We start from the raw sequence: 23596 nt of genomic DNA on the forward strand, positions 1-23596 counted from the left end.
CATTTCCTCGGAGCTGTGGGGGGAACCGTCTTCGGTTTAAGACTAAATTCGTGTCCGTGCGTTGCGTTACGCGCACGAACTTTCATCCGATCGCTGAATATTTAATAATACAAAAATGACGTAACTGTCCTGACGTCATCTACAAAGTTTGGTTGCCGATTAAAAACAATCCCCGTACGACCCCAGGGCCTCGTGACGTCACTGTGCTGCGCCACAGGAAGAAAACAAACAAGGAGCAGAAACAGATCAGTGTAGAATTACCGGTATTTACCAATCTACGGTAAAAGCACGCGGTGATTTGACGTCAGTGTGACGCACGAGCAACATGAGTTTAAGCGGGAAGGTGAAGTTACCGACACGAGCGACCCCGTGTGTCCGATCCGAGTAAATCTGTCGGTGAGTGTGAACCACCGACTGTCTGTATAAGCTGCTGAGGAGGTTTCTAACTGAAGCCATTACGAGTCGCGTCATCATGTGCTGGTTTTATATTGTTATTAAAATTGAGAGAAAACCGATCAGACGCATTGTGTTTAACCCGGTTCATTGAAAATGTCCCTCCGTGACGTCATCAAACGTTTGCTTTCGTACAAACATTGAAAAATCTGAAATCAGTCGATGAGGAAATAATAATAGCTGTGAACTGAACCTTGACCTCTAGAGGTCACTGTCACACCGTCACCTGGGATTCTCTACAATAAAGTCTGATTTATAAAAACTTTAAACTTTTATATCATTTAATTCGAAATGAACAGAGAAATTATACTGTTAGCTAAAATCTATTAAATTGTTAGTTCTACTCTTCATGAATCGATTAAAATAAATAAAACACTGAAAATCAAATCATGTTTTAGTTGCTCATTTTCACTTATTCTTTTTATTCCATTATTATTAGTGTGTGAGGCTGGAAGCTTCCTCCTTCGTAGCAACTGGCCGGTCAGGTGACCTCTGTGAGGAGACCCGTCCACCATGAGCTCGCGGGTGTGCAGGACCTGCGGGGGGGCGGATGTGGACGTGGACCAGGCGCGGGGCAGCGCGGTGTGCACCAGCTGTGGCTCGGTTCTGGAGGACAACATCATCGTCTCCGAGGTTCAGTTTGTTGAGGGCAGTGGAGGCGTGTCTTCTGCTGTGGGACAGTTCGTCTCTGCTGACGGTGAGACACACGTTCTTCACATGTAGGACACGTCCTTCACAGAACGATGTGTGAATGGAGTCGGGTTCAGGGAGGTTTTCATGAACATTTTACAGATCAGGCAGAAGAGACTCAACAATATGATCGTTTAGCAACTAGTTGAATATCCAGTTTCAAATTTACTCAATGATTTAAAATAAAAAAAGGTAAGGTCACATTTCCTCCAGGTGCGTTTGGTTCTTTCTTCACAATAGACTGAGTTTCTTTCACAACATTTATAGAAGTCTGGAACCTGATGTTCATGTAGGGCTGATGATACAAAACATCAGGGATTTAAAATCCTTTACTTAAAGTAAAGTGAACACGTTTTTAACCTTAATGTGTCTAATACTCTCATCTTATATTTATAATATGATTTAATAGATTCATGTTGTGAGACGGCTGAACGTGAATATTGAATGTGATTTACACAATGAAGACCCAAACACCATGTGTTTTTTCAAACGGGACTTTATTGAATCAGTGTGTGCAGACAGACGCTGGTGTCTGGTCTTCATCAGCTGATCTGTTCACCTGAAACAAAACAGACAAACTGGAGCTTCTCATAATTTATCCATTTGAGAAGATTCAATATCAGAAATGTATGTCAAAGGTCAGATAGAAAAGAAATTTTGTTTATTTGATTAAAACGTATTTAGATATTTAACAACTTTGTGGTTCAAAGATATTTGAACGTGTCGAATCAAATCAACGCTCAGAACTGGTTTTCATCACAACTGAGGTGGAGCCACTTTCTAAAGTTAAGATCAACAGAAACTTAACAAAGTGGATCCAGAGTGGTATGATGTCGTACCTCTCATGATGCCCCGCTGAACACTGGATCCATACTGACGGCCACGGTCCAAACTCGAGTGGATCTTTAGGACTGAACCAGGATCAGAACCAGTCGGACTTGTTCCAGGACCAGGTAAGCCAGTTCCTCCTGTGGTGGGATTCAGGCCCTCGGTACTCTGTGCGTTTGGATTGGTCGGTTCACGTTCTCTGATGACGACCGTATCCTGAAGTATGAAGCGGAGGTCGGATGTCCTGCCGACCCCCCCCCTGGTGAGAGAGTCGGGGTTCTGCAGTCCGGGCTGATCAGGAGTTTGGAGTCTTCCACTGGGACCGGGTCGGACTCTTATGTGAGTTGTACCTGATGGGAGACGAGTAGAAGAACAAGGTTTTGGACTATGAAGGGATCAATAAAAGATCAGATTGATAAGCTGATCGTTCTCATCCTTACCTGCTGACTGGACAAAAGTTCTCAGAGCTGAAGCAGGCTCCTCTCTCATGTGGTTTTCTGTCTCAACCCCTGACTGGACCAGGTCCTGCTGTGGTCCAATGTGGGTCAGGGATTGATCAGGGAGGCGGATCACTTCAGATTGATGCAGCTTGCCTTGAACACCATAAACACCCTGTTCCTGGTTTTCTGTTTGGAGATTTGTTTTCCTTCTAGTGATTGAAGGTCTGCGGTCATGAAGCTGTTCGGACCTCCGGTGGTTCCTGTGAGCGCTGACCTCCATTAGTCCAGGATTAGACATTTGAGAGTTTACTTGTTTGAGGGAAGGTTTCCATTTCAGATGATTTCCAGAAGACACCAATTTGAACATTGGTTTGACTCTGATGTTCTTCACGCTGGACTGAAGCATCTCAATGCTCCTTCTTTCCATGGACTCAGTTCTCTTTGGGTTCTGGTCGACCCGGCTGGTCGCAGTAGTCACAGTTTGACTGTCTACAGACTCCTGAGTATCAGCAGGAACAAGTGTCTCGTGTCTGGGGGGCAGGACTAGTTGTCCACTGATTTGGTCTTGGTTGTAATGAACTGGTTTAAGGACTAGTTGAAGCTGGGAAGGATCATCCAGACCTTGAGGACTCATCTTCTGCTTCAACTCAGGAAGAGAAGGGTTAGGGTAACTAAGACTTTGCATGGCTTCATTTAGCTTGATTCCATTTTGACCAAGTTGTTGGACATGTTCATCTAAACTATGGAGACTGGTAAGAGTTGGAGTGTGAGCTGAGCGGCTCCAGCTACTTTCTGATTGGTCAGTGACTGCAGTATCCGTGGTCCTGCTGTAAGAGTCCAACACTGAGGCTGGGACATCGTCCTGTGTCCCAGAACGCTGAGCGGTCACATGGACGTTGTTGAAGCTCGGCTTTCTGGGAAAACTAGAAAAAGGGCTGAATACATTTAGCTCCTCTGTCTTGGATTTGAGTCGACCAGGACGGGATCCAACCTTCTGGTTTTGAGTTTCAGGAGAAAGGTTCAGGGTTGGAGAAGTTTGGATGTCTGAGGAGGAGACAAACTTGTTGTGTTGTCTTGAGACTTTGATGAAGTGGCTGGGTCCAGGTTTGAGCAGAGGCCTGATACCGGGTTCAAGATGGGCCTGGTTCATCGGGGTATTGACCTCATTTCCAGGCTCCTGCTGCAGACAGTCACGAGCAGGAACTTTGTTCGCTGAATCTGAAGGAAGATCAAACAAAGTTGTGACACTCTGTCATTCAAACCACAGACTTCATCCAGATGTTAATGACCCAAACTGGACCTTTAGTACTCTCAAAGACTTCGACTGAACCAAACCCAGGAGATCTGAAGACCCTTGAGACAGACAGTCTGTGGACTCCACTCAGAGGATAGAAGCAGCGCACGGTCAACCTGGGCAACAATCACAAGTTTTTACATCAACGGTGGAATCTGTGTTTCAGCTGCTGGTTCCCACAGGTCCAGTGCGTTTCTCACTTAAACTGAGATTCTCTGGAGATGAAGTTCGGCCCGTCAGCGGTCAGCTGTTTGTCGTGGATGATCTCGTTTTCATAAACCACGTAGGTCTCCCCGACCTTCAAGACAAACAACTCAACTCAATTAGAAAAACCGACACAAAAACATCTGGACCAGAAGGAAAATTTATGTCAAGACCTTATTTGTATAAAACATTTCATACATAGACTCTGGTCGTGTTTACCTGATGTTCGTGAACCTTTTATGACAAAGACCAGAAAACATCACAGATAAAGTGATCAATAACTTACTTATCAATGATTATAGATCAGATAACTTGACTCAATGTCAGAACATCACTGAAATCGAGTTTATTCATAGATGTTTTTAAGTTAACTAAAATTAGTAATGTTCAGAATCTTACCCTGGCTCTGGTCCCACAGGAGTTCACGTTGAACTCAAACAGAACTCTGGTTCCGTCGGTCTGCTTGGAGCGGCAGGTCGGGTCCAGCAGACTGGTTCTGTCGGGCCGCACCGTGGGCCAGGTGGAGGCTGGAGTGGTTACCACGGTCACGGTTCCATCTGTAGAACAAACTAAAACCACAGAGGGCTGATGGGAACTCTGGACCTGACACTGGACCAGTCAGAGGTTCTGTTGAGGACAGACCATCAGGATCCACGACTCGTCCACACCTTATTCTGTTAGACTTCTTTATCTCAACACTTCTCAGTAACATGAAATAAGAAAGGTCCTCCGGCAGGTGGACATTACCGGTCATGTCCTGAGTTTTGAAGAGGCAGCGTTTGGAGGTGGACGTCTGGACCGCCAGAGTTTTAGAGTCCCTGAGAAGTAGCTTAAATGTTCCATAAAAGAATGACAGGTTGATGTCCTGCAAAAACAAACCATCTCTAATTAAAACGTTCACCTTAACGTCCCACCAGCCTCTGGTCTCAGGACCACCCGGCTGTCCCGAGCACTGTGTGGACTCACTTCGTAGGTGTAGCCGATGGAGAACACAGGGACGTCCAGGGAGGTTGTGTGGGTGTCGTTGAGGAGGCGGTACCCTCTCTGAGCTGCCAGCTGTGAGGTCAGAGGCTCGTGGTCGACACCCACCTCCCAGAGACTCTTAGCCCGAGGCGGTCGAACCACGCTGAAGGTGATTCCTCCGTCAAAACACTGAGCTGTGATCTGTGGAGGAACTACAGCAGGGGAACATTTAAATGTTTGAACCAGGTTTTAATTTAAGATCTTAGACCAGTTTATTTCATCTCTCTTCCGATTGGCTGAACTTCAGGAAGCGTTCAGCCTCCAGCACTGCTCCGCCTCGTCCACTAGCCAATAAGAACCAGCTGTTTCTCAGGAACCAATTCGGTTTTGTTTAAATGTTTCAAAGTTTGGTGCATGGACCGGAACAGAACCGGTTCCATCTGCCGTGGAGGTTGGTGGATTCTAACCATCGTTTAAAAAGGTGAAATTCTTCTTTAAATGTTGAAGTGTCTCTCGTGTCGTGGACGTCAGTCGAATCGGTTTCTTATTGATCAAGCCCTTTGTTACAGCCTCCATCTCAGAAGCTAAAGATACAGGATTATTCTTATCTATTCATTATGATTTAGATATAAATAGACTTGTTATGACAAAACAAAGATTAGGGACAAGAGCTCAGGAAACGATGTACTCACATGCACTGAAGAGTCGAGCAGAGCTGGACGTGTGGTGGTAGTACGAGTCTCTCTGGTGCACGATGGTTAAAGTGAAGTTTATGTCGACAGAGTACTGAACCACACCTGCACCCAGGTACTGTGCGACAAACAGGTGAGAGTTTATTTACAAAAGACATAAATGCTCTGTGGTACCGAATCCACGTTCAGGTGCTGTCACAACAAACAACCTCCATGACCAATCACCAGCGTGTTCAGTGTGGTGTCCTCACCGTCCAGAGGACGTCAGCGTCCTCGAAGGGCAGCCGCAGGTCGTACGCTCGGCTTCCGTTCACGTGAGAAACAGGACTGATGCTGACGCCTCGTTCAACGCCCCCCCACATCCTCCGCTGCTTCCCGTTGATCCACACTTCCTCCAAAACGACATCTGCAGGAATGTTTCCGAGGTAGACACTGAACGCCTCGTCATCAGTCCGGGTCTCTGCAGGAAGAGACACAGGGTCCAAGGAAATGATTTCCAAACAGAAAACACACCGAGTTTGAACCGGGGACAATCCTGATTTTGAACGATTTGTTAATGAAGCAGCGCGAGGCGTTCACTGAGGGGAACCAGAGACTCACTGTCCACACTGAAGGGTGGACGGCAGATCAGCGGCGTGTCCAGGACTCTGAGCATCCGGTGTCTGGTGATGATGCTGCTGTTGTCTTCAAACCTCAGAGCGAAGACGTGTTGGTACAGCAGGGAGACCACGTACCGCTCCTTGTACACGTTCTCCAGCACCACACTCTGCAGAGGAGCAAACCAAATTGTGAAATCTGTTTCTGTGATGGGAACAAAACCTCGTCTCTCCGTCTGAACAGACTCCTTCACCTGTCGGTAGCCGCCCTCTGCTCCAAAAAGAACCCTGATCTGGACCAGTCCGCCACTCCGGACCAGACTGAACCCTCTAGCGGTGGGTCGGTCCAGAAGGACACCCTCCACCCCCACACTGACCGTCTGACTTTCAAACCTTGCGTCCTCCTCGACCAGAGGCATCATGATCCACGGGACGTCCCAGAGCAGCGAGGCGCCGTCGAATGAACCAGAATCTGAAGAGGGACCCACAAACATCATCAGCACCATCTAGTGTTTGGACAGAAAAGTGTCTTCCTGTGTGTGTGTGCAGGACCACCTACTGACTGTACAGGACATGGACACATCCATCATCACCACCATTAGCCTTTTCTTCAAGAACACAGAAACCTGAATGAGCTCTACGGGGACGCCTTCCACCTGAGCACATGTGAACACTGAAGTGAACTCATGGTAAGAGACGATTCCTCACCACAACACAAACTGATCTAATTAGCCTTCAACCAAAAGTTGCCAACATAACAAAAAGAAAAGTGAAGCTCCTTATTTAACACAAGTCAGTGTTTAACATTAAAGGATGTGACTGGTGTGTGCCAACATGACCCACCATGACAAGGCTGGCCTGCTGCTGTCTGTACTGGGATCGCAGCACCACCCGCTGGCTGGTGGTGGTGAGGCCGTAGCCCTGCGTCTCTGCCTCACTGATGGACATGGAGGACACCCGTCCGTCTCTCTGCAGGAACATCAGCTGCCACACTGAAGACGCAGTCATCAGAGCCTGAACGCAAACACACCATCAACACCTCAGAGTCCACACTTATTTCAGAAGGTGTGTTACAGGGGATTTAAGAAAAACAGATGATTTACTGTGAAAGCTTTGTAGAAGGTTAAATTAAGTTACTTCAGATCTTTGATGTGTGGTGGATCTCACCTGAGAGAAGGCCGCCTGCCACACCTGTCCACTCTCCGCCCGCTGACCTCCACATGAAGACTCTCTGTTCACGTTCACCTGCTCCACAGGGGACCCCAGATTAAAAACATGGCCACTGTCAGGTCAGAGCTCAGACAGGTGTACTCGCCTCCATGTAGTCCTCCTCACAGACGACCTCTCTGTGAGTCCACGTCAGACCAGAACACGTGGCAGAGACAGGTCTGCTGATCCGTCCGCCGCCGTCGCTCATGATCACGTTAAATCTGAACGTGAACACTTCGTCATTCTGGAAGAAATCGGAACATCAGAACATCTGCAGTGGACCTGGAGGGCGTGGCTCCGGGGGGCTGGCCCGGCAGTGACTCTGGTGGAGTCATTACCTGGATGTGGGTGAAGCAGGAATAATACGAAGCTCTGAAGGTGGTGAAGCCGTCCATCTTGAAGGTGCTGATGGTGTAACCACAGCGAGAGGCAAGCAGCTCGCTGATCGGGTGGACGCCATTTTCATCTGCAACCGAGAGACAGACTGTTTGACATCACAGCTGTGAAGTGTCCTCTGTGTTGAGTGAACATAAGAACTGACCTACGGCCTCGAAGCGAGGCGTCTGGACCGACGCCACCTGGACCCACAGGTACCGGTCCCGACACTCGGACAGAACACCGGTCTCCAACAATCCTGACGAGTCCGAGGAAATAAGGAGGTCAAAGGTCACTGACCTGCGGAGTCAGCCTTTCTATGTCTCTTTAAATTTGAAAATGAAGAGACAACATAAACCAGTTTACCTTCCAGGTGACCTCCAGCTGCTCCGGCTGTGACCCCAGCACAGGTAAACACGAGTCTGAAAAGAAGGAGTGGGGTAACGTCGTTACCTGAAAGCTGCGAGGCTGCACGAGTTCGATTCCCCTGAACATGTGTCCAACTCACCCCACAACAAAAGCTGCAGTTTTCATGTCGAAGCAGAATCAGTGTCTGGAGCGTTTCCTCTGCAGCCAGGTGAGCTAATCAACTGGTCCCAGTGGGAACAGAGTGGACGTCCCAGCTGAACGTGATAGTGTGATCAGTCAGGTCGGGGGGGAGGAGCCTGTCACTGACTGTCAGGAGTAGTGTGGACATCCAGGGAGACGTCAGACAGACAGACTCGTGCTGCAGTCTTAATGGATCAATTCCTTCACTTCTCTTCCAGGTCCAGTTAAAGCTCCTCTTCTTGGTTCTGGTTTCCACACCAGTGTCGGTAAAGAGTCCAGAGCCCAGACTCTGCAGAGTGGTGAGTACCTTCATCCTCCTCTTCACTGATAGGTCTTTTCATAAATGTGTCAGTTTACTGAGTGCACTCTATCTTCTTAAGACGTGTGTGTGTGTGTGGGGGGGGGGGAGGTGACGTCCCAGACAACAGCACCTCGTCTTTATTTAGTTCAGAATTATTCAAAATATATTATGTTGGTAACTACAAACTGTTGATAAACCTGCCTGTGAATGAATTACACTCATTTGAATCCACCCATTAATGAATCCAGTCATAAACAAATAGAGAAGAAGGCTGATGATCCGGTGTCTCTGCAGGCAAGCGTCAGATCCAGCAGCTGGGGAGTCAGCTGCAGTTGAACCAGCACTGTTTGGACACAGCCTTCAACTTCTTCAAGATGGTGGTCAGTAAACACCTGACCCGAGGACGCAAGATGGAGCACGTGATCGCTGCGTGTCTCTACCTGGTGTGTCGCACCGAGGGGACGCCACGTATCCTAGCCACGTGGTCTGTGTGTGACTTAGTGTGTAGTTCAGCAGGTGGATGCTCTTCTTTAACTGTGCTGCAGACATGCTGCTGGACCTGAGTGACCTGCTGCAGGTGAGCCTGACCCCCCCCCCCCCCCCCCCCGTCACGTCTCTGAGCTCCTGCTCCTGCTCCTGCTCACACCTGTTTCCTTTGTCCAGGTCAACGTCTACATCCTGGGAAAGACGTTCCTGCTGCTCGCCCGTGAGCTCTGCATCAACGCTCCAGCAATCGGTGAGAACCTTGAAGAAACGTGTGTCAGACACAAGTGGGAGATATTTACTTAAAGGGCCCATATCGTGTCAAATCATTTTCTGGGCTTTTACTACCCGTAGTTACTTGAAGGGGGTCAGTAGCTGTCTGTTCTGCACCAGAGGGAGGAAGAGGAGGACATGGAAACACACATTGCAGCAGTTTGACTTTAAACCAGTGATATGTCATCTCTCAGGACCAATTCCTCACATGAAGTCCCAGGAAACTTTAAACCAAACCAGACATTAAATCATAATCAGGTGTCTGAAGAAAATGATAATTTAATAATAAATGAGCGACCTCATCCATGTCGGACTCTTCATGGTCGGACTCTTCATGGTGAAGAGTTGAAGGAGCTGAGTCTGACCTGGAGTCAGCTGATCTTGCAAAGAGGTCATCAGTAGACTGGCTCTTTAGTGAGCTCCACAAAACTAAAGCAGATTTTTCAGGACTTCTCAAAGAAATGGCCACACATGTTAGTTTCAGTCACTTTAATGTTCAGAGTCATTTCCTTCAAAAGCACCAACAAAACAAAGAGCTAATCAGCTTCAGTCCTACAACACCGGTCCAATCCAGCTCCTCAGGTCTCTGGATCTTCTCTGGAGGATCACACTCAGTTCCTCCTCCTCCTGAGCTCCTGAATAAAGTGTCACTCCAGGAGTAGTGTGAACAGCAGAGGATCCTCCACTGAGTGAGTGTGTGTGTGTGTGTGTGGGGGGGGAGCAGCTTCTAACACGGGACACAAACATGTAGAAACTAAAACAAATGTCTCTGGTGACAAAGTGCTGACACACGATGAAGACACAGACGAAGGTGTGAAGAGAGTTTGTTGAGATCAGAGCTAACGACGTGTCAGGTGATGTAAACATGATCACATGACCTCTGCAGCAGGTACCAGGTCACTTCCTGTGTGTGTCTGCTGCACCCGGCTGCTCCACCTCTCACCTGAACCACGAGGAGGATCTGATGCTGATCGAGTCTGAAACCAGCTTCAGATTCCAGTCCTACGACAACACATCAGTCAGAATAAGCAGTGACAACAGAAGTTTCAGCAGTAAAAGACCATCTCAGGGATCTGACCCCCCTGCACTCCAGTCCCATTGGTACTATCCGATGAACACTGGAACTGGAAGGTCACTTTCCCACACTGCACCTCGGTCATCCCCTCCTGTCCAAAGTAACTGAGCTCATTTCCGTCCAGGACGGCGCTGACTGTGTAGAACGTGTCCGGCTCCACCTGGACCGGATGTTCGAACCACACAGGAAACGTACTGCTCGACCCGTCCGACAGGAACTTGGTGAGGTTCTGGGCCAGAATGGTTCCCTGCCTCTTCAGTTCAATCTTCACACTGTATTCTGCCTTCCCGCTGCTCGACCCGTACAGGCCCAGTCCAGCAATGAAGATTCTCTTGTCCACCGCAAACTGGATGCTGTCACAGCGCCCCCTGTAGCGCCACTGGTTACTGCGGTAGGCCGAGGACTGAAAGCGATGGCACCTCTGTGGCGCCAGGCCGGCCCGCTTCCCCAGAGGAAAGTCCAGTCGAGGTTTGTTGGAGGCGGTGAACCACAGGAAGATGTCGCGGGTCTCTTTCAGCGTTAAAATTTCAGACTGCGCCGCAACGTCTGCAAACTCCTGCAGCGTCATGGAGGGGATCCGGACCAGGTACAGAGCCTTACCCAGAACCTCACGCTGGTTCCTGGGGTTCACAGCCAGGCTCTGCCGCTGACACTCAGCCACTGACCAGCTCAGCACTGCCTGGAAGACCACCACCTCCGGGACATTGAGGGTGTCTCTCTGCAGGATCACCTCCAGCGTGGGCCTGTCGATCTCACTGAAGCCTTCAGAACGCAGAGCGAGCTCCGCTTGAGCATCGATCACCTCCCAGCAGCGCTGCCTCAGCTCCGCCTCCTCGAACAGACAGCTCTGAGACAGGAGGACGCAGGCGTTCTTTGCCTCCAGACTCGTCTCCAGGAAGGTCACGCACGCCTTCGCCAGAACAGGAACGATGTACTTCTTAGCAGCATAGAGGGTAGCGAGCACGGTGTCGGCCTCCAGCTCGATGTCGTCACTGTACATGTACCTGAAACACAGAAAGGAGTTTCAGATGACTCTGGAGTGGTTCCCCATTCTTCTGTCTCGAACGTCTGGACCCCTCCAGGAGAGCACAGAACGTCTGGACCCCTCCAGGAGAGCACAGAACGTCTGGACCCCTCCAGGAGAGCACAGAACGTCTGGATCCCTCCAGGAGAGCACAGAACGTCTGGACCCCTCCAGGAGAGCACAGAACGTCTGGATCCCTCCAGGAGAGCACAGAACGTCTGGACCCCTCCAGGAGAGCACAGAACGTCTGGACCCCTCCAGGAGAGCACAGAACGTCTGGACCCCTCCAGGAGAGCACAGAACGTCTGGATCCCTCCAGGAGAGCACAGAACGTCTGGATCCCTCCAGGACAGCACAGAACGTCTGGACCCCTCCAGGAGAGCATAGAACGTCTGGACCCCTCCAGGAGAGCACAGAACGTCTGGATCCCTCCAGGACAGCACAGAACGTCTGGATCCCTCCAGGAGAGCATAGAACGTCTGGACCCCTCCAGGAGAGCACAGAACGTCTGGATCCCTCCAGGACAGCACAGAACGTCTGGATCCCTCCAGGAGAGCACAGAACGTCTGGACCCCTCCAGGAGAGCACAGAACGTCTGGATCCCTCCAGGAGAGCACCGAACGTCTGGACCCCTCCAGGACAGCACAGAACGTCTGGACCCCTCCAGGAGAGCACAGAACGTCTGGATCCCTCCAGGAGAGCACAGAACGTCTGGACCCCTCCAGGACAGCACAGAACGTCTGGATCCCTCCAGGACAGCACAGAACGTCTGGATCCCTCCAGGAGAGCACAGAACGTCTGGACCCCTCCAGGACAGCACAGAACGTCTGGATCCCTCCAGGACAGCACAGAACGTCTGGATCCCTCCAGGACAGCACAGAACGTCTGGATCCCTCCAGGAGAGCACAGAACGTCTGGACCCCTCCAGGAGAGCACAGAACGTCAGTAGGTCACATCGCTCTCCCCTCACGGAGACTCCTCAGGATTCATGAGCAGGTTGGACCTGACTCACTTTAACAGGATGAGGAAAGCCGTCGGCTCCACGTCAGGGATGTGGATCTCAGATCGTCCCTCGGCCAGATCTCCATAAAACATGGCTCCGAACACCGAGCTGCCCACTGCCAGGACGTACTGCAGCACAGACAGGGAACCAATCAGAAAGAGGCTGAGCCTTACAGGACAGGAAGTAGAAAGAGTGACGGTCATATGATGTCATGTCCTTCATCTCCCATGAGAACACGATAAACTTTGAACCTTATGAGCAGGAACCATCTGAGTTTCTCCTGGAGGACCCACGATGAAGTGGGCGTCGGCCATCTGCTCGTTGTTAAACATCAGCGCGTTCCTGCACACAAACACAACAACACAACAACACAACAACACAACACATTCAGCACGACAAACCATTCAACCTCCTCAACCACGTTGGACCATCCAGAATTAACTTTACTACATCAACTACGTCACTGTGACTTCTACTGTGACCAGGAGAGAATTGTCTTATTAGATATATCATTTGATTTCAAGAGAATATCTGATTCTCTTTTAACGACTCAAAACTCCAATATTCAGCGTCTGTGATTACAAAGTAAGATTCAAACTACTTTTGTCATTCATGTGTGTGGTTTCTAAATACAGGTGACTACAGTTGAATTATTATATTCTTTAATTCCACTTTTAGCTTGTGACCAGTCAGAATTCTAGTTCATGAAATCTATAGTGCCACAGTGACCAGTTCAAACTTACTTTGAGGTATCTTGAACTAAGGTCAATTTAAAACATCTTGAACTTGGATTATGACTTTCAGAATTAAATTGTAGATATCTGAAACTGGAATCATCATCATAATTAAGTTGCATAGTTCATAATCGATTTATCAAAACAATTAGACAGATTAATCAATAATCAAAATAATAAATACATATGTTAGTTGCAGCCCTAATTTATAAAGTGCTTTTCTAGTTTGGAAACTTGAAGCTTTACAGAACAGTTTCTGAGATGAGCTCAGGAGCTTCAGGACACGTCGGCCTGTGGAAGGAGGAGGAACTGCCCATCTTCTCATTGGAGGACCCCCCCCCCCCCCTTTAAGATGGCTGCCAGGTGGCGTCTGAACACTTGCTTGTCACTCACCTCTCTCTGAGGGTGGGGTGTGCTGCCTGCCAGCTGGTTCTCTCCTCGCTGCCATTAGTCTGATCGGCGTCTCGCTCACAGAAGGTCTGGGACGTGGACTCCGGGTCGCTCAGCACCATGAAGCTCCTCTTGGCCTCCACCTCCTCCTCCTCCTCGTTGCTGTGGGGGAGGCTGGTGGAGAGGAGCTCAGCTGCCATCTCCTCCTCACAGAGAGAACGGCCAGGTCACCACTTCACAGCATCATGGTCAGATTCTAATCCACAGGATCAGGTGTCATGGTTCAGATCAGATCATCACGTTGTTAATGAATCATCAACGAATCAAACTGTCACACAGACATGTGGTTCAATAAATCCATAACCTGGTTAACTCGTTAACCTGGTTATATAAATAACCTGGTGGTGTCCTGTGCGCTGCCCCAGCTCCTTCAGTCTCGTATCAATAATCAATAATCACTGTAACCGTTTGTCGGTCGTTACGGTCCAGCTCGGTGTTTTCTCCGGTACAGTGCGTGTGTGTGTGTGCGTGTGTGTGCGTGTGCGTGTGCACGGGGTGTGTTACCTGTCGGTGAGTTCCTCCGGTAGCGTCACTAACACCAGCAGCTGCTTGTTTCTCTGGACGCCATCTTAGATTCTGATCGTCACCGCGCTGCTCCACGAGAGGGCGCCAGAGCGCGGGAAAACACATGAACAGTTTTAAATTTTCAGAAGATCAAGAGTTTAAATAATGTCTGGTTTTATATCTACAGCCTCATTTCCGCCAGGCACGATTTATTATCTGTAGATCTTTAATTATCCTCCCTCCTTCCCTCCTCTCCACTTCTCCTCCTCTCCTCGCCTCCTCCTCACCTCCTCGCCTCCTCTCTTCCTCTCCTCCTTCCCTCCTCTCCACTTCTCCTCCTCACCTCACCTCCTCGCCTCCTCACCTCCTCTCCTCGCCTCCTCTCTTCCTCTCCCCTTCTCCTCCTCACCTCACCTCCTCTCTTCCTCTCCTCCTCTCCTCACCTCACCTCCTCGCCTACTCTCTCCTCCTCTCCTCCTCTCCTCACCTCCTCTCCTCCTCTCCTCTCCTCCTCCTCCTCCCCTCACCTCTCCTCTCTTCCTCTCCTCCTTTCCTAACCTCTCCTCCTCTCCTCCTCTCTTCCTCCCCTTCTCCTTCTCACTTCACCTCCTCTCCTCCTCCTCACCTCCTCTCCTCACCTCACCTCTCCTCTCCCCCTCTCCCCTCCTCTCCTCCTCCCCTCCTCAGATCCGTGTCTCTACATCCCTCGTTTTGCTCACATGATGGAGTTCGGGGTGAGGACTCACGAGGTGTCCATGACGGCTCTTCGTCTGGTCCAGAGGATGAAGAGGGACTGGATGCACACGGGGCGTCGACCCTCTGGCCTCTGTGGAGCAGGTACGGCACTGCAGTTACCATGGCAACAACGTTTCATGTACAACAATGTTTACATTAAACAATGCCCCCCCCCCCCCCCCCCCGCAGCTCTCCTGGTCGCAGCCCGGATGCATAAGTTCCGTCGCACGGTGAAGGATGTGATCAGTGTGGTGAAGGTCTGTCAGACCACCCTGAGGAAGAGGTGAGACCTGGATCCTAGTGGATCCCAGTCGACTGTGGGGGGTCAGAGTCCATCACAGTAGATCTAAGCAGATCCCGGTGTCCTCTACCCCCCCCCCCCCCCCCCCCCCTACAGGTTGACAGAGTTTGAGGACACGCCCACCAGTCAGCTGACCATCGATGAGTTCATGAGAGTAGATCTGGAGCAGGAATGTGATCCACCCTCCTTCACTGCTGGACAGCACAAGACCAAGATGCAGCAGGTAGATCCCTCTGTCTCTGATTGGCTGCAGCAGGTAGATCCCTCTGTCTCTGATTGGCTGCAGCAGGTAGATCCCTCTGTCTCTGATTGGCTGCTGCCTGATAACACAACCAGTTAACTGCCGTCTTCTTCTGCAGCTGGAGCAGGAACTGACCAAGAAGCTGGACGAGGTGGAAGGTCAGTAGCTCTGTCAGCCAACCAGACAGCATTTCTTCATCACTTCCTGTCACTGACGGCTGGAAGGGGGGGGGGGGGGGCAAACAAACTGAAGCCAGACTCAACAAAACAACATAGCACACAGCTCAGGGAGATGTTGTAGGTATCTCACCCCCGTCCTGGTCCACTGTGCCTCTGTGCCGACACTTTGAACCAACACACATGCGAGGAAGAGAAGAGGCCACGTCCAGGTATCACGTCTGTTTCTCAGAAGAAGAGCAGGTGAAAACTCGTCTTCATCACTTCCTGCTGAATCTGTAAATCAGGTCGGACCGAGATCCTTCATCCTGTTTCTCTCTTGTTTGGGTGTTTTTGTGAAGAAATCACAATTGGAAGTTTATGTTTTTAGATAGAAACACTCTATATTGAATAATCTCAGGTGCTGATGGTCGACCTGCGTTGTCCCACTGAAATAATATGATTTAAAAAAACTATGCTTTACATTTTCATACAGGCTGTGTGGTCTCAGGAAGTTGGAGGGGGTGCCCCGCAGTAACCAGCCACCACTGCTTCCTGTCAATGTTTTGAGAACACTGGGCACTAGGGGGCACTAGGGGGCACTAGAGGGCAGTGAGTTAGCTGTTTAAAGACTTTAAACAATTTGTTTTGTCAGGAGAGATCAGCTGCTACAAAGACGAGATTGAGACCGAGCTGGAGAAGAGTCGACCCAAACTGAGAGGGATCTACTCCGCCTACGCCAAAGAGATCGGTGCGTACTGACCAGCTGACTGCACATGTATGTCTCCATGGAACAAAAGACTCAACATGTTCTGTGTGGTTCTCAGACCCAGAGGAAGCCGAGGGATTGTCCGTGACCTCTGAAGCAGAAGAGCCGGAGGTGGAAGATGCCGAGCTCCAAGCTGCCACGCAGCATCTGACCCAGGACTTCCTGTGTCAGGTGATCCAGGAGGAGGAGGGGCGGGACAAAAGGACAGGAGACAGCAAGCACGAGGCGGGGCCAGAGAAAGACGGTTTGGGGCCTCAGCGCCAGGTCCCCCCTCTGGCCGTCATCCTGGGGAAGCTGACGAGCTCCTGCAGCATCGACCTCCAACCAACACTCCAGAGCTTCAGGGAGTCGGAGGCGGGACACAAACCTGATGGTAAGAGGAGACAAGTCGGACATCAACATGACCTCGTCAGAGGAAGTCCGCAGCTGGCAAACTGGTGATGAGGAATTTCTCCTGCTTTCACAGGTGAGCAGTCAGAGAGCGGAGTGCTGGACCTGGACGGCATCGACGACCAGGAGATTGAAAAGGTCCGTTAGGAACCGGTGCATCGATCCAGAGAGAACTTCTCTGCATCAGCACATTGTGACTCTTGGTTCTGAAGTTAAAGTTCATTCAGCTCTTTACTGCACAGGAGCCAGATCAAGGTTCTTTTCTCAAACTGACCGAGCAGAGACATGAAGGGTGGTGTTGGTTCAAAGATATTTTTTTTGTCAGCCAGCTGTAAAACTTGGATTTCATCTTGGTACCAAGGTCAAAGGTCGTGCTCATGGTGGCCTCACAAAGTATGTCAATGTTTTTCTTAAACATGAAATCTTAAGATCAGCTCTGGGGAATCTCTTCAAATTTGGTACAAACTTGAACTCAAAGAGGAACTGAGTCGATTGTGTTGCCTGGAGGTCAAAGGTCAAGGTCACAATGACCTCATGTTGCCGTGTTTCAGCTGTTAAAGGTAAAGATTACCTTGACCTTTATAGGAGTACACAGAAACTGCACTGGTTGGCGGAGGCATATGTTTTAGTTCTTTACTGGAGAGATGAACAACATCTCTATGCCTTCATTAATAAATGTGGTCTGTTATTGTGAAGGATGTCTGTTCAGGAAGTGGTTTGTGACTTCCTGTTTCCCTCTGTGCTGCAGTACATCCTGAACGACACGGAGGTTGAGGTCAAGACGGAGCTGTGGATGAAACAGAACGCAGAGTACCTGAGAGAGCAGAGAGGTCAGGATCTTCATCCTCACCTCCTCTCCTCCTCTCCTCCTCTCCTCACCTCATCTCCTCCTCACCTCACCTTCTCTCCTCACCTCCTCTCTCTTCCTCTCCTCACCTCCTCTCTCTACCTGAGAGAGCAGAGAGGTCAGGATCTTCATCTTCTCCTCCTCTCCTCTCTCTTCCTCTCCTCACCTCCTCCTCTCCTCTCCTCACCTCCTCTCTCTTCCTCTCCTCACCTCCTCTCTCTACCTGAGAGAGCAGAGAGGTCAGGATCTTCATCTTCACCTCCTCTCCTCACCTCCTCTCCTCCTTACCTCAGCTTCTCTCTCTACCTGAGAGAGCAGAGAGGTCAGGATCTTCATCTTCACCTCCTCTCCTCTCTCTTCCTCTCCTCACCTCCTCTCCTCCTTACCTCAGCTTCTCTCTCTACCTGAGAGAGCAGAGAGGTCAGGATCTTCATCTTCACCTCCTCTCCTCTCTCTTCCTCTCCTCACCTCCTCTCCTCCTTACCTCAGCTTCTCTCTCTACCTGAGAGAGCAGAGAGGTCAGGATCTTCATCCTCCTCTCCTCCTCTCCTCTCTCTTCCTCTCCTCACCTCCTCTCCTCCTCACCTCACCTCCTCTCTCTACCTGAGAGAGCAGAGAGGTCAGGATCTTCATCCTCACCTCCTCCTCACCTCCTCTCCTCCTCTCCTCCTCTCCTCCTCCTCTCTCTACCTGAGAGAGCAGAGAGGTCAGGATCTTCATCCTCACCTCCTCTCTTCCCCTCCTCTGCTCCTCTCTTCCCCTCCTCTCCTCCTCACCTCCTCTCCTCCTCCCCTCACCTCCTCTCTCTACCTGAGAGAGCAGAGAGGTCAGGATCTTCATCCTCACCTCCTCTCCTCACCTCCTCTCTTCCCCTCCTCTCCTCACCTCATCTCCTCCTCCCCTCACCTCCTCTCTCTACCTGAGAGAGCAGAGAGGTCAGGATCTTCATCCTCACCTCCTCTCTTCCCCTCCTCTGCTCCTCCCCTCACCTCCTCTCCTCATCTCCTCCTCTCCTCACCTCGTCTCTTCACCTCCTCTCCTCCTCTCCTCTCCTCCTCTCCTCCTCTCCTCTCCCCCTCTCCTCCTCCCCTCACCTCCTCTCTCTACCTGAGAGAGCAGAGAGGTCAGGATCTTCATCCTCACCTCCTCTCTTCCCCTCCTCTGCTCCTCTCTTCCCCTCCTCTCCTCCTCTCCTCACCTCCTCTCCTCCTCTCCTCTCCTCTCCTCCTCTCCTCCTCCCCTCACCTCCTCTCTCTACCTGAGAGAGCAGAGAGGTCAGGATCTTCATCCTCACCTCCTCTCTTCACCTCCTCACCTCCTCTCCTCCTCTCCTCCTTACCTCAGCTTCTCTCTCTACCTGAGAGAGCAGAGAGGTCAGGATCTTCATCCTTAATGTAACACCAACAGGACGTTGTGAATCTGAACTCTATTTCCTGTCTGTTTACAGAAAAAGAAGAGAAGATAAAGAAAGAGAAGGAACAGGGGACATATAAAGAGAAGGTAAGTGTGTTGGTGAAGCACGGGGTTTCCCAGGCTGAGGGCCAGGGCCTGCCTTCGTCACACTGTGGGCGTCCATGTGCTCACTGCAGCTTTCCCTCTGTTCAGCTCAACACTTATTCACAGAATAATATCAATGGTTTAAGTCTTTTAAATAAAGAGTCGGTCGCTGTGTTTTCAGAAGAAGAAGAAGAGATGCAAGAAGGGCGAGCAGGTCGAGGCGCTGACCGCAGGCGAGGCCATCGAGAAGATGTTAGAGAAGAAGAAGATCTCCAGCAAGATCAATTATGACGTTCTGCGAGACCTGAACACCAGGGGGACGGGGAGTGGGGGGGGCAGCAGTCCCAGCAGAGCTGCCTCCGACCCCCCCGACCCCCCCAACTCCCAAACACGGAAACCACTGAACCGCCGCCGCCACAGGACCACTGAGGCCAACCAGGACCTGGCTGCTAACGCTAGCATCATGAGAAAGAGGTGCAGTCAATGATCTGTGTTGTGTCTTCTCTTCATCTGTGTGTGTGTCATCAGTAACGACTTCAGAGAAGAATATGAGAAGAGCACTGAGTACTAATGTAGCAATAAAAAGATATCATGTTGTGTTATTACCCTAACCCTTACTCTAGTACCTGTAATAACACATGTGTACAGTTGTGTGTTCTGTTCTCATCTGTACAGAATAATTCCTTTCAAGGTTTTGGTAACTTACAGTCCTGAACTTTATTTTGAAGGTTTCGTCGCCTCATTTCCTCCACAACGAAGAAGAAAAAGAAGAATACAACTGTGTCTGAGGTCAGCACACACACACACATACATATATACACACACACACACACACATACATATACACACACACACACACACACTATACGTTATACACATACATATACACACACATTCACACACTTACATATTAACTACATGTTTCACCTCTCAGGTAGAACACTCTGTCACCATGACGACACAAGCAGCAGCAGAGACAGCTGAATCGACCCCTGACCCCGTGCCCGGCTCCACCCCCACAGAGGCCCCTCCCACTGTGGAGGAGGAAGAGGAGGTGGAGGAGGAGTGTGTCAGCGCTCTGAAGCTCGTTGGAGGTCAGGACAAACCCCCTCTTCTGAGATTGATTGACTGACTGACTGACTGACTGATTGACTGATTGATTTGTTGGTTGATTGATTGATTGATTTGTTGGTTGATTGATTGATTTGTTGATTGATTTGTTGGTTGATTGATTGATTGATTTGTTGATTGATTGATTGGTTGATTGGTTAGTTGATTGATTGACTGGTCGATTGATTTGCTGGTTGATTGGCTGATTGATTGGTTGTGTTTTGCAGATTACGGCTGTGAGGACGAGGACCTTTTCTAGCTCCATCACACGGACCTTTGTTCTTTGAACCTTCCGTCCGGTTGGTGTGTGGATGTGACACTGAGCAGCCTGTAGGGGGCGGTAATGCACCTTGACGTTGGTTACCACCCACCAATAAACTGAAGAGAGAAGAAGACAGAGAGCAGAGGCAGCTTGACGGATCAATGTTACAAATCAGTTTGAATGAAACTAGTTTTTAATGTGTGTTATTTAACTCTGATGCTTCGTCCAGTTTGATGTGTTTTAAAGACCAATCTTTTAAACTGTGGAAAACAAACCTTCACTTTTATGTACTGATGATTTTCATGTTTCTTTGTCTGATTCGTTGTTGTTTTGTATATTTTTAAATGAACTTTGTCTTTTATTGTACAGATATGAAATGAAACTGAAACAACAACATTCCTTCAGAATAAAGTGAATCTGATAGAAGAAACAAATGTTTGATATTCATCAACCTGCAGGAACATGGAGATTCAGGAGGAACTGGTGGCTACACATGAGCTTTAAGATAACTGATAACACACACACACTCACACTCACACACACACACACACTCACACACACTCTGTCACATTTTAAAGGAACATTCCAACATGGAGATTGTTCTCTTGTCATTTATTGTAAGCTAATAGTTTCTCTTTGATTCCAGTCTCTGTGCTAAGCTAACGGCCTCACACAGATGGAACAGAGTTTATTAAACGTTGGACTGTTACTTTAACTCTCCGAGCGTTAGGCAAAGGTCAGAGGTCAGGAGGAGTCATCCTGGCCCATCATGCTGACACGTGAAGATCCTTTCAGCCAATCAGACGAGCTCAATATCCAAACGTCTGTTTTATGGCCTGGAAGTAGAATCTGGCCCAGCCCTCCTTGGTGGTGTCCTCCTCCCCTGCAGGAACTCCTCGGCACTGCATCCTGAGCTGAGTCTCGTCTCCTCGCTCGTCCAGCTGCAGACGGATGGAGGCGTAGTGCTCTGTGGGGCGGGGGGGGGGGGGGGGGGGGTTGTCAGATTGTCTCTAAACACAAAAAGACATGAAGAAGAGGGGGACATACCACTGGGCCACGTCCTGAACCGCCACCTCATCTCGATCCTCTGGTCCGGAACCTGGGGGAGGGAGCAGCACTATGGTTACGTGATCTTTGAACCTTCTGACCTCTGATTGGCTGAGCAGCTGTCCCCTCACCAGCTTTGTAAACTCTCCACTGATGCTCCCGTCCAACAGCAGGAACCTGCCGCCATGATGTCCATCGACCACGGCCGCTGAGCGCGTGAACACCTGTACAAACTGTGGACACAGTCAGTCCTGGTGGGACGTGGTTTTAGTCTGTCCTGGTGGGACGTGGTTTTAGTCTGTCCTGGTGGGACGTGGTTCTAGTCTGTCCTGTGGGACGTGGTTCTAGTCTGTCCTGGTGGGACGTGGTTCTAGTCTGTCCTGGTGGGACGTGGTTCTAGTCTGTCCTGTGGGACGTGGTTTTAGTCTGTCCTGGTGGGACGTGGTTCTAGTCTGTCCTGTGGGACGTGGTTTTAGTCTGTCCTGGTGGGACGTGGTTCTAGTCTGTCCTGGTGGGACGTGGTTCTAGTCTGTCCTGTGGGACGTGGTTTTAGTCTGTCCTGGTGGGACGTGGTTCTAGTCTGTCCTGTGGGACGTGGTTTTAGTCTGTCCTGGTGGGACGTGGTTTTAGTATGTTCTGGTGGGACGTGGTTTTAGTCTGTCCTGGTGGGACATGGTTTTAGTCTGAACTGTGGGACGTGGTTTTAGTATGTTCTGGTGGGACATGGTTTTAGTCTGTCCTGGTGGGACGTGGTTTTAGTCTGTCCTGGTGGGACGTGGTTTTAGTCTGTCCTGGTGGAACATGGTTTTAGTCTGTCCTGGTGGGACGTGGTTTTAGTCTGTCCTGGTGGGACGTGGTTTTAGTATGTTCTGGTGGGACGTGGTTTTAGTCTGTCCTGGTGGAACATGGTTTTAGTCTGTCCTGGTGGGACGTGGTTTTAGTCTGTCCTGGTGGGACGTGGTTTTAGTCTGTCCTGGTGGGACATGGTTTCAGTCTGTTCTGGTGGGACGTGGTTTTAGTATGTCCTGGTGGGACGTGGTTTTAGTATGTCCTGGTGGGACGTGGTTTCAGTCTGTCCTGGTGGGACATGGTTTTAGTCTGTCCTGGTGGGACGTGGTTTTAGTCTGTCCTGGTGGGACGTGGTTTTAGTCTGTCCTGGTGGGACGTGGTTTTAGTATGTCCTGGTGGGACGTGGTTTTAGTATGTCCTGGTGGGACGTGGTTTTAGTCTGTCCTGGTGGGACGTGGTTTTAGTCTGTCCTGGTGGGACGTGGTTTTAGTCTGTCCTGGTGGGACGTGGTTTTAGTCTGTCCTGGTGGGACGTGGTTTTAGTATGTCCTGGTGGGACGTGGTTTTAGTATGTCCTGGTGGGACGTGGTTTTAGTCTGTCCTGGTGGGACGTGGTTTCAGTCTGTCCTGGTGGGACGTGGTTTTAGTCTGTCCTGGTGGGACGTGGTTTTAGTCTGTCCTGGTGGGACATGGTTTCAGTCTGTCCTGGTGGGACATGGTTTCAGTCTGTCCTGGTGGAACATGGTTTTAGTCTGTCCTGGTGGGACGTGGTTTTAGTCTGTCCTGGTGGGACGTGGTTTTAGTCTGTCCTGGTGGGACGTGGTTTTAGTATGTCCTGGTGGGACGTGGTTTTAGTATGTCCTGGTGGGACGTGGTTTTAGTCTGTCCTGGTGGGACATGGTTTCAGTCTGTCCTGGTGGGACATGGTTTCAGTCTGTCCTGGTGGGACGTGGTTTTAGTCAGTCCTGTGGAACATGGTTCTAGTCTGTCCTGTGGGACGTGGTTTCAGTCTGTCCTGGTGGGACATGGTTTTAGTCTGTCCTGGTGGGACGTGGTTTTAGTCTGTCCTGTGGGACGTGGTTTTAGTCTGTCCTGGTTGAACGTGGTTTTAGTCTGTCCTGGTTGAACGTGGTTTTAGTATGTTCTGGTGGGACGTGGTTTTAGTCTGTCCTGGTGGAACATGGTTTCAGTCTGTCCTGGTGGGACGTGGTTTCAGTCTGTCCTGTGGGACGTGGTTTTAGTCTGTCCTGGTGGGACATGGTCTTCGTCTGTCCTGGATGTGTACCTCCTGGTTGATGAAGGTCCTGTAGAGCT

The 23596-nt window shown here is 50.0% G+C and overlaps 3 protein-coding genes across 4 annotated transcripts in view; 1 reads left to right on the forward strand and 2 right to left on the reverse strand.

Moving 5' to 3' along the window:
* brf1b (BRF1 RNA polymerase III transcription initiation factor subunit b) lies at positions 1 to 20881 on the forward strand. Of its 2 annotated transcripts, none has more exons than XM_053445339.1 (19): positions 1 to 396; positions 893 to 1150; positions 8512 to 8592; positions 8889 to 9062; positions 9140 to 9171; positions 9258 to 9330; positions 14828 to 14977; positions 15065 to 15158; positions 15273 to 15399; positions 15536 to 15575; positions 16228 to 16323; positions 16400 to 16714; positions 16808 to 16869; positions 17480 to 17561; positions 19026 to 19078; positions 19260 to 19549; positions 19804 to 19864; positions 20010 to 20169; positions 20413 to 20881. In XM_053445339.1, the coding sequence occupies exons 2-19, from the start codon at positions 967 to 969 to the stop codon at positions 20442 to 20444; spliced, it is 2106 nt and encodes a 701-aa protein (XP_053301314.1). In that variant the 5' UTR covers positions 1 to 396; positions 893 to 966; the 3' UTR covers positions 20445 to 20881. The 2 variants fall into 2 exon arrangements, with proteins under 2 accessions (XP_053301314.1, XP_053301313.1); XM_053445338.1 differs by having other exon boundaries at positions 3 to 396; positions 19257 to 19549.
* LOC128460251 (BTB/POZ domain-containing protein 6-B) lies at positions 9825 to 14352 on the reverse strand. The gene is made up of 5 exons (XM_053445341.1): positions 14141 to 14352; positions 13580 to 13832; positions 12704 to 12794; positions 12462 to 12580; positions 9825 to 11429 (listed from the first exon to the last, which is right to left on the reverse strand). The coding sequence occupies exons 2-5, from the start codon at positions 13774 to 13776 to the stop codon at positions 10397 to 10399; spliced, it is 1440 nt and encodes a 479-aa protein (XP_053301316.1). The 5' UTR covers positions 13777 to 13832; positions 14141 to 14352; the 3' UTR covers positions 9825 to 10396.
* Positions 19948 to 23596, reverse strand: part of LOC128460253 (activator of 90 kDa heat shock protein ATPase homolog 1) — a 5389-nt gene continuing 1740 nt past the window's right edge. The window contains exons 6-9 of the mRNA XM_053445344.1: positions 23568 to 23596; positions 21626 to 21727; positions 21495 to 21546; positions 19948 to 21414 (exon numbers count right to left, since the gene is read on the reverse strand). The exon at positions 23568 to 23596 is cut by the window's right edge and continues 109 nt beyond it. Of these exons, the coding sequence (XP_053301319.1) occupies positions 21257 to 21414; positions 21495 to 21546; positions 21626 to 21727; positions 23568 to 23596 (341 nt within the window). The 3' untranslated portion in view covers positions 19948 to 21256. The remainder of the gene's footprint in view (positions 21415 to 21494; positions 21547 to 21625; positions 21728 to 23567) is intronic.

The sequence above is a fragment of the Pleuronectes platessa genome, chromosome 17 (assembly GCF_947347685.1).
Source record: "Pleuronectes platessa chromosome 17, fPlePla1.1, whole genome shotgun sequence".
NCBI lineage: Eukaryota > Metazoa > Chordata > Actinopteri > Pleuronectiformes > Pleuronectidae > Pleuronectes > Pleuronectes platessa.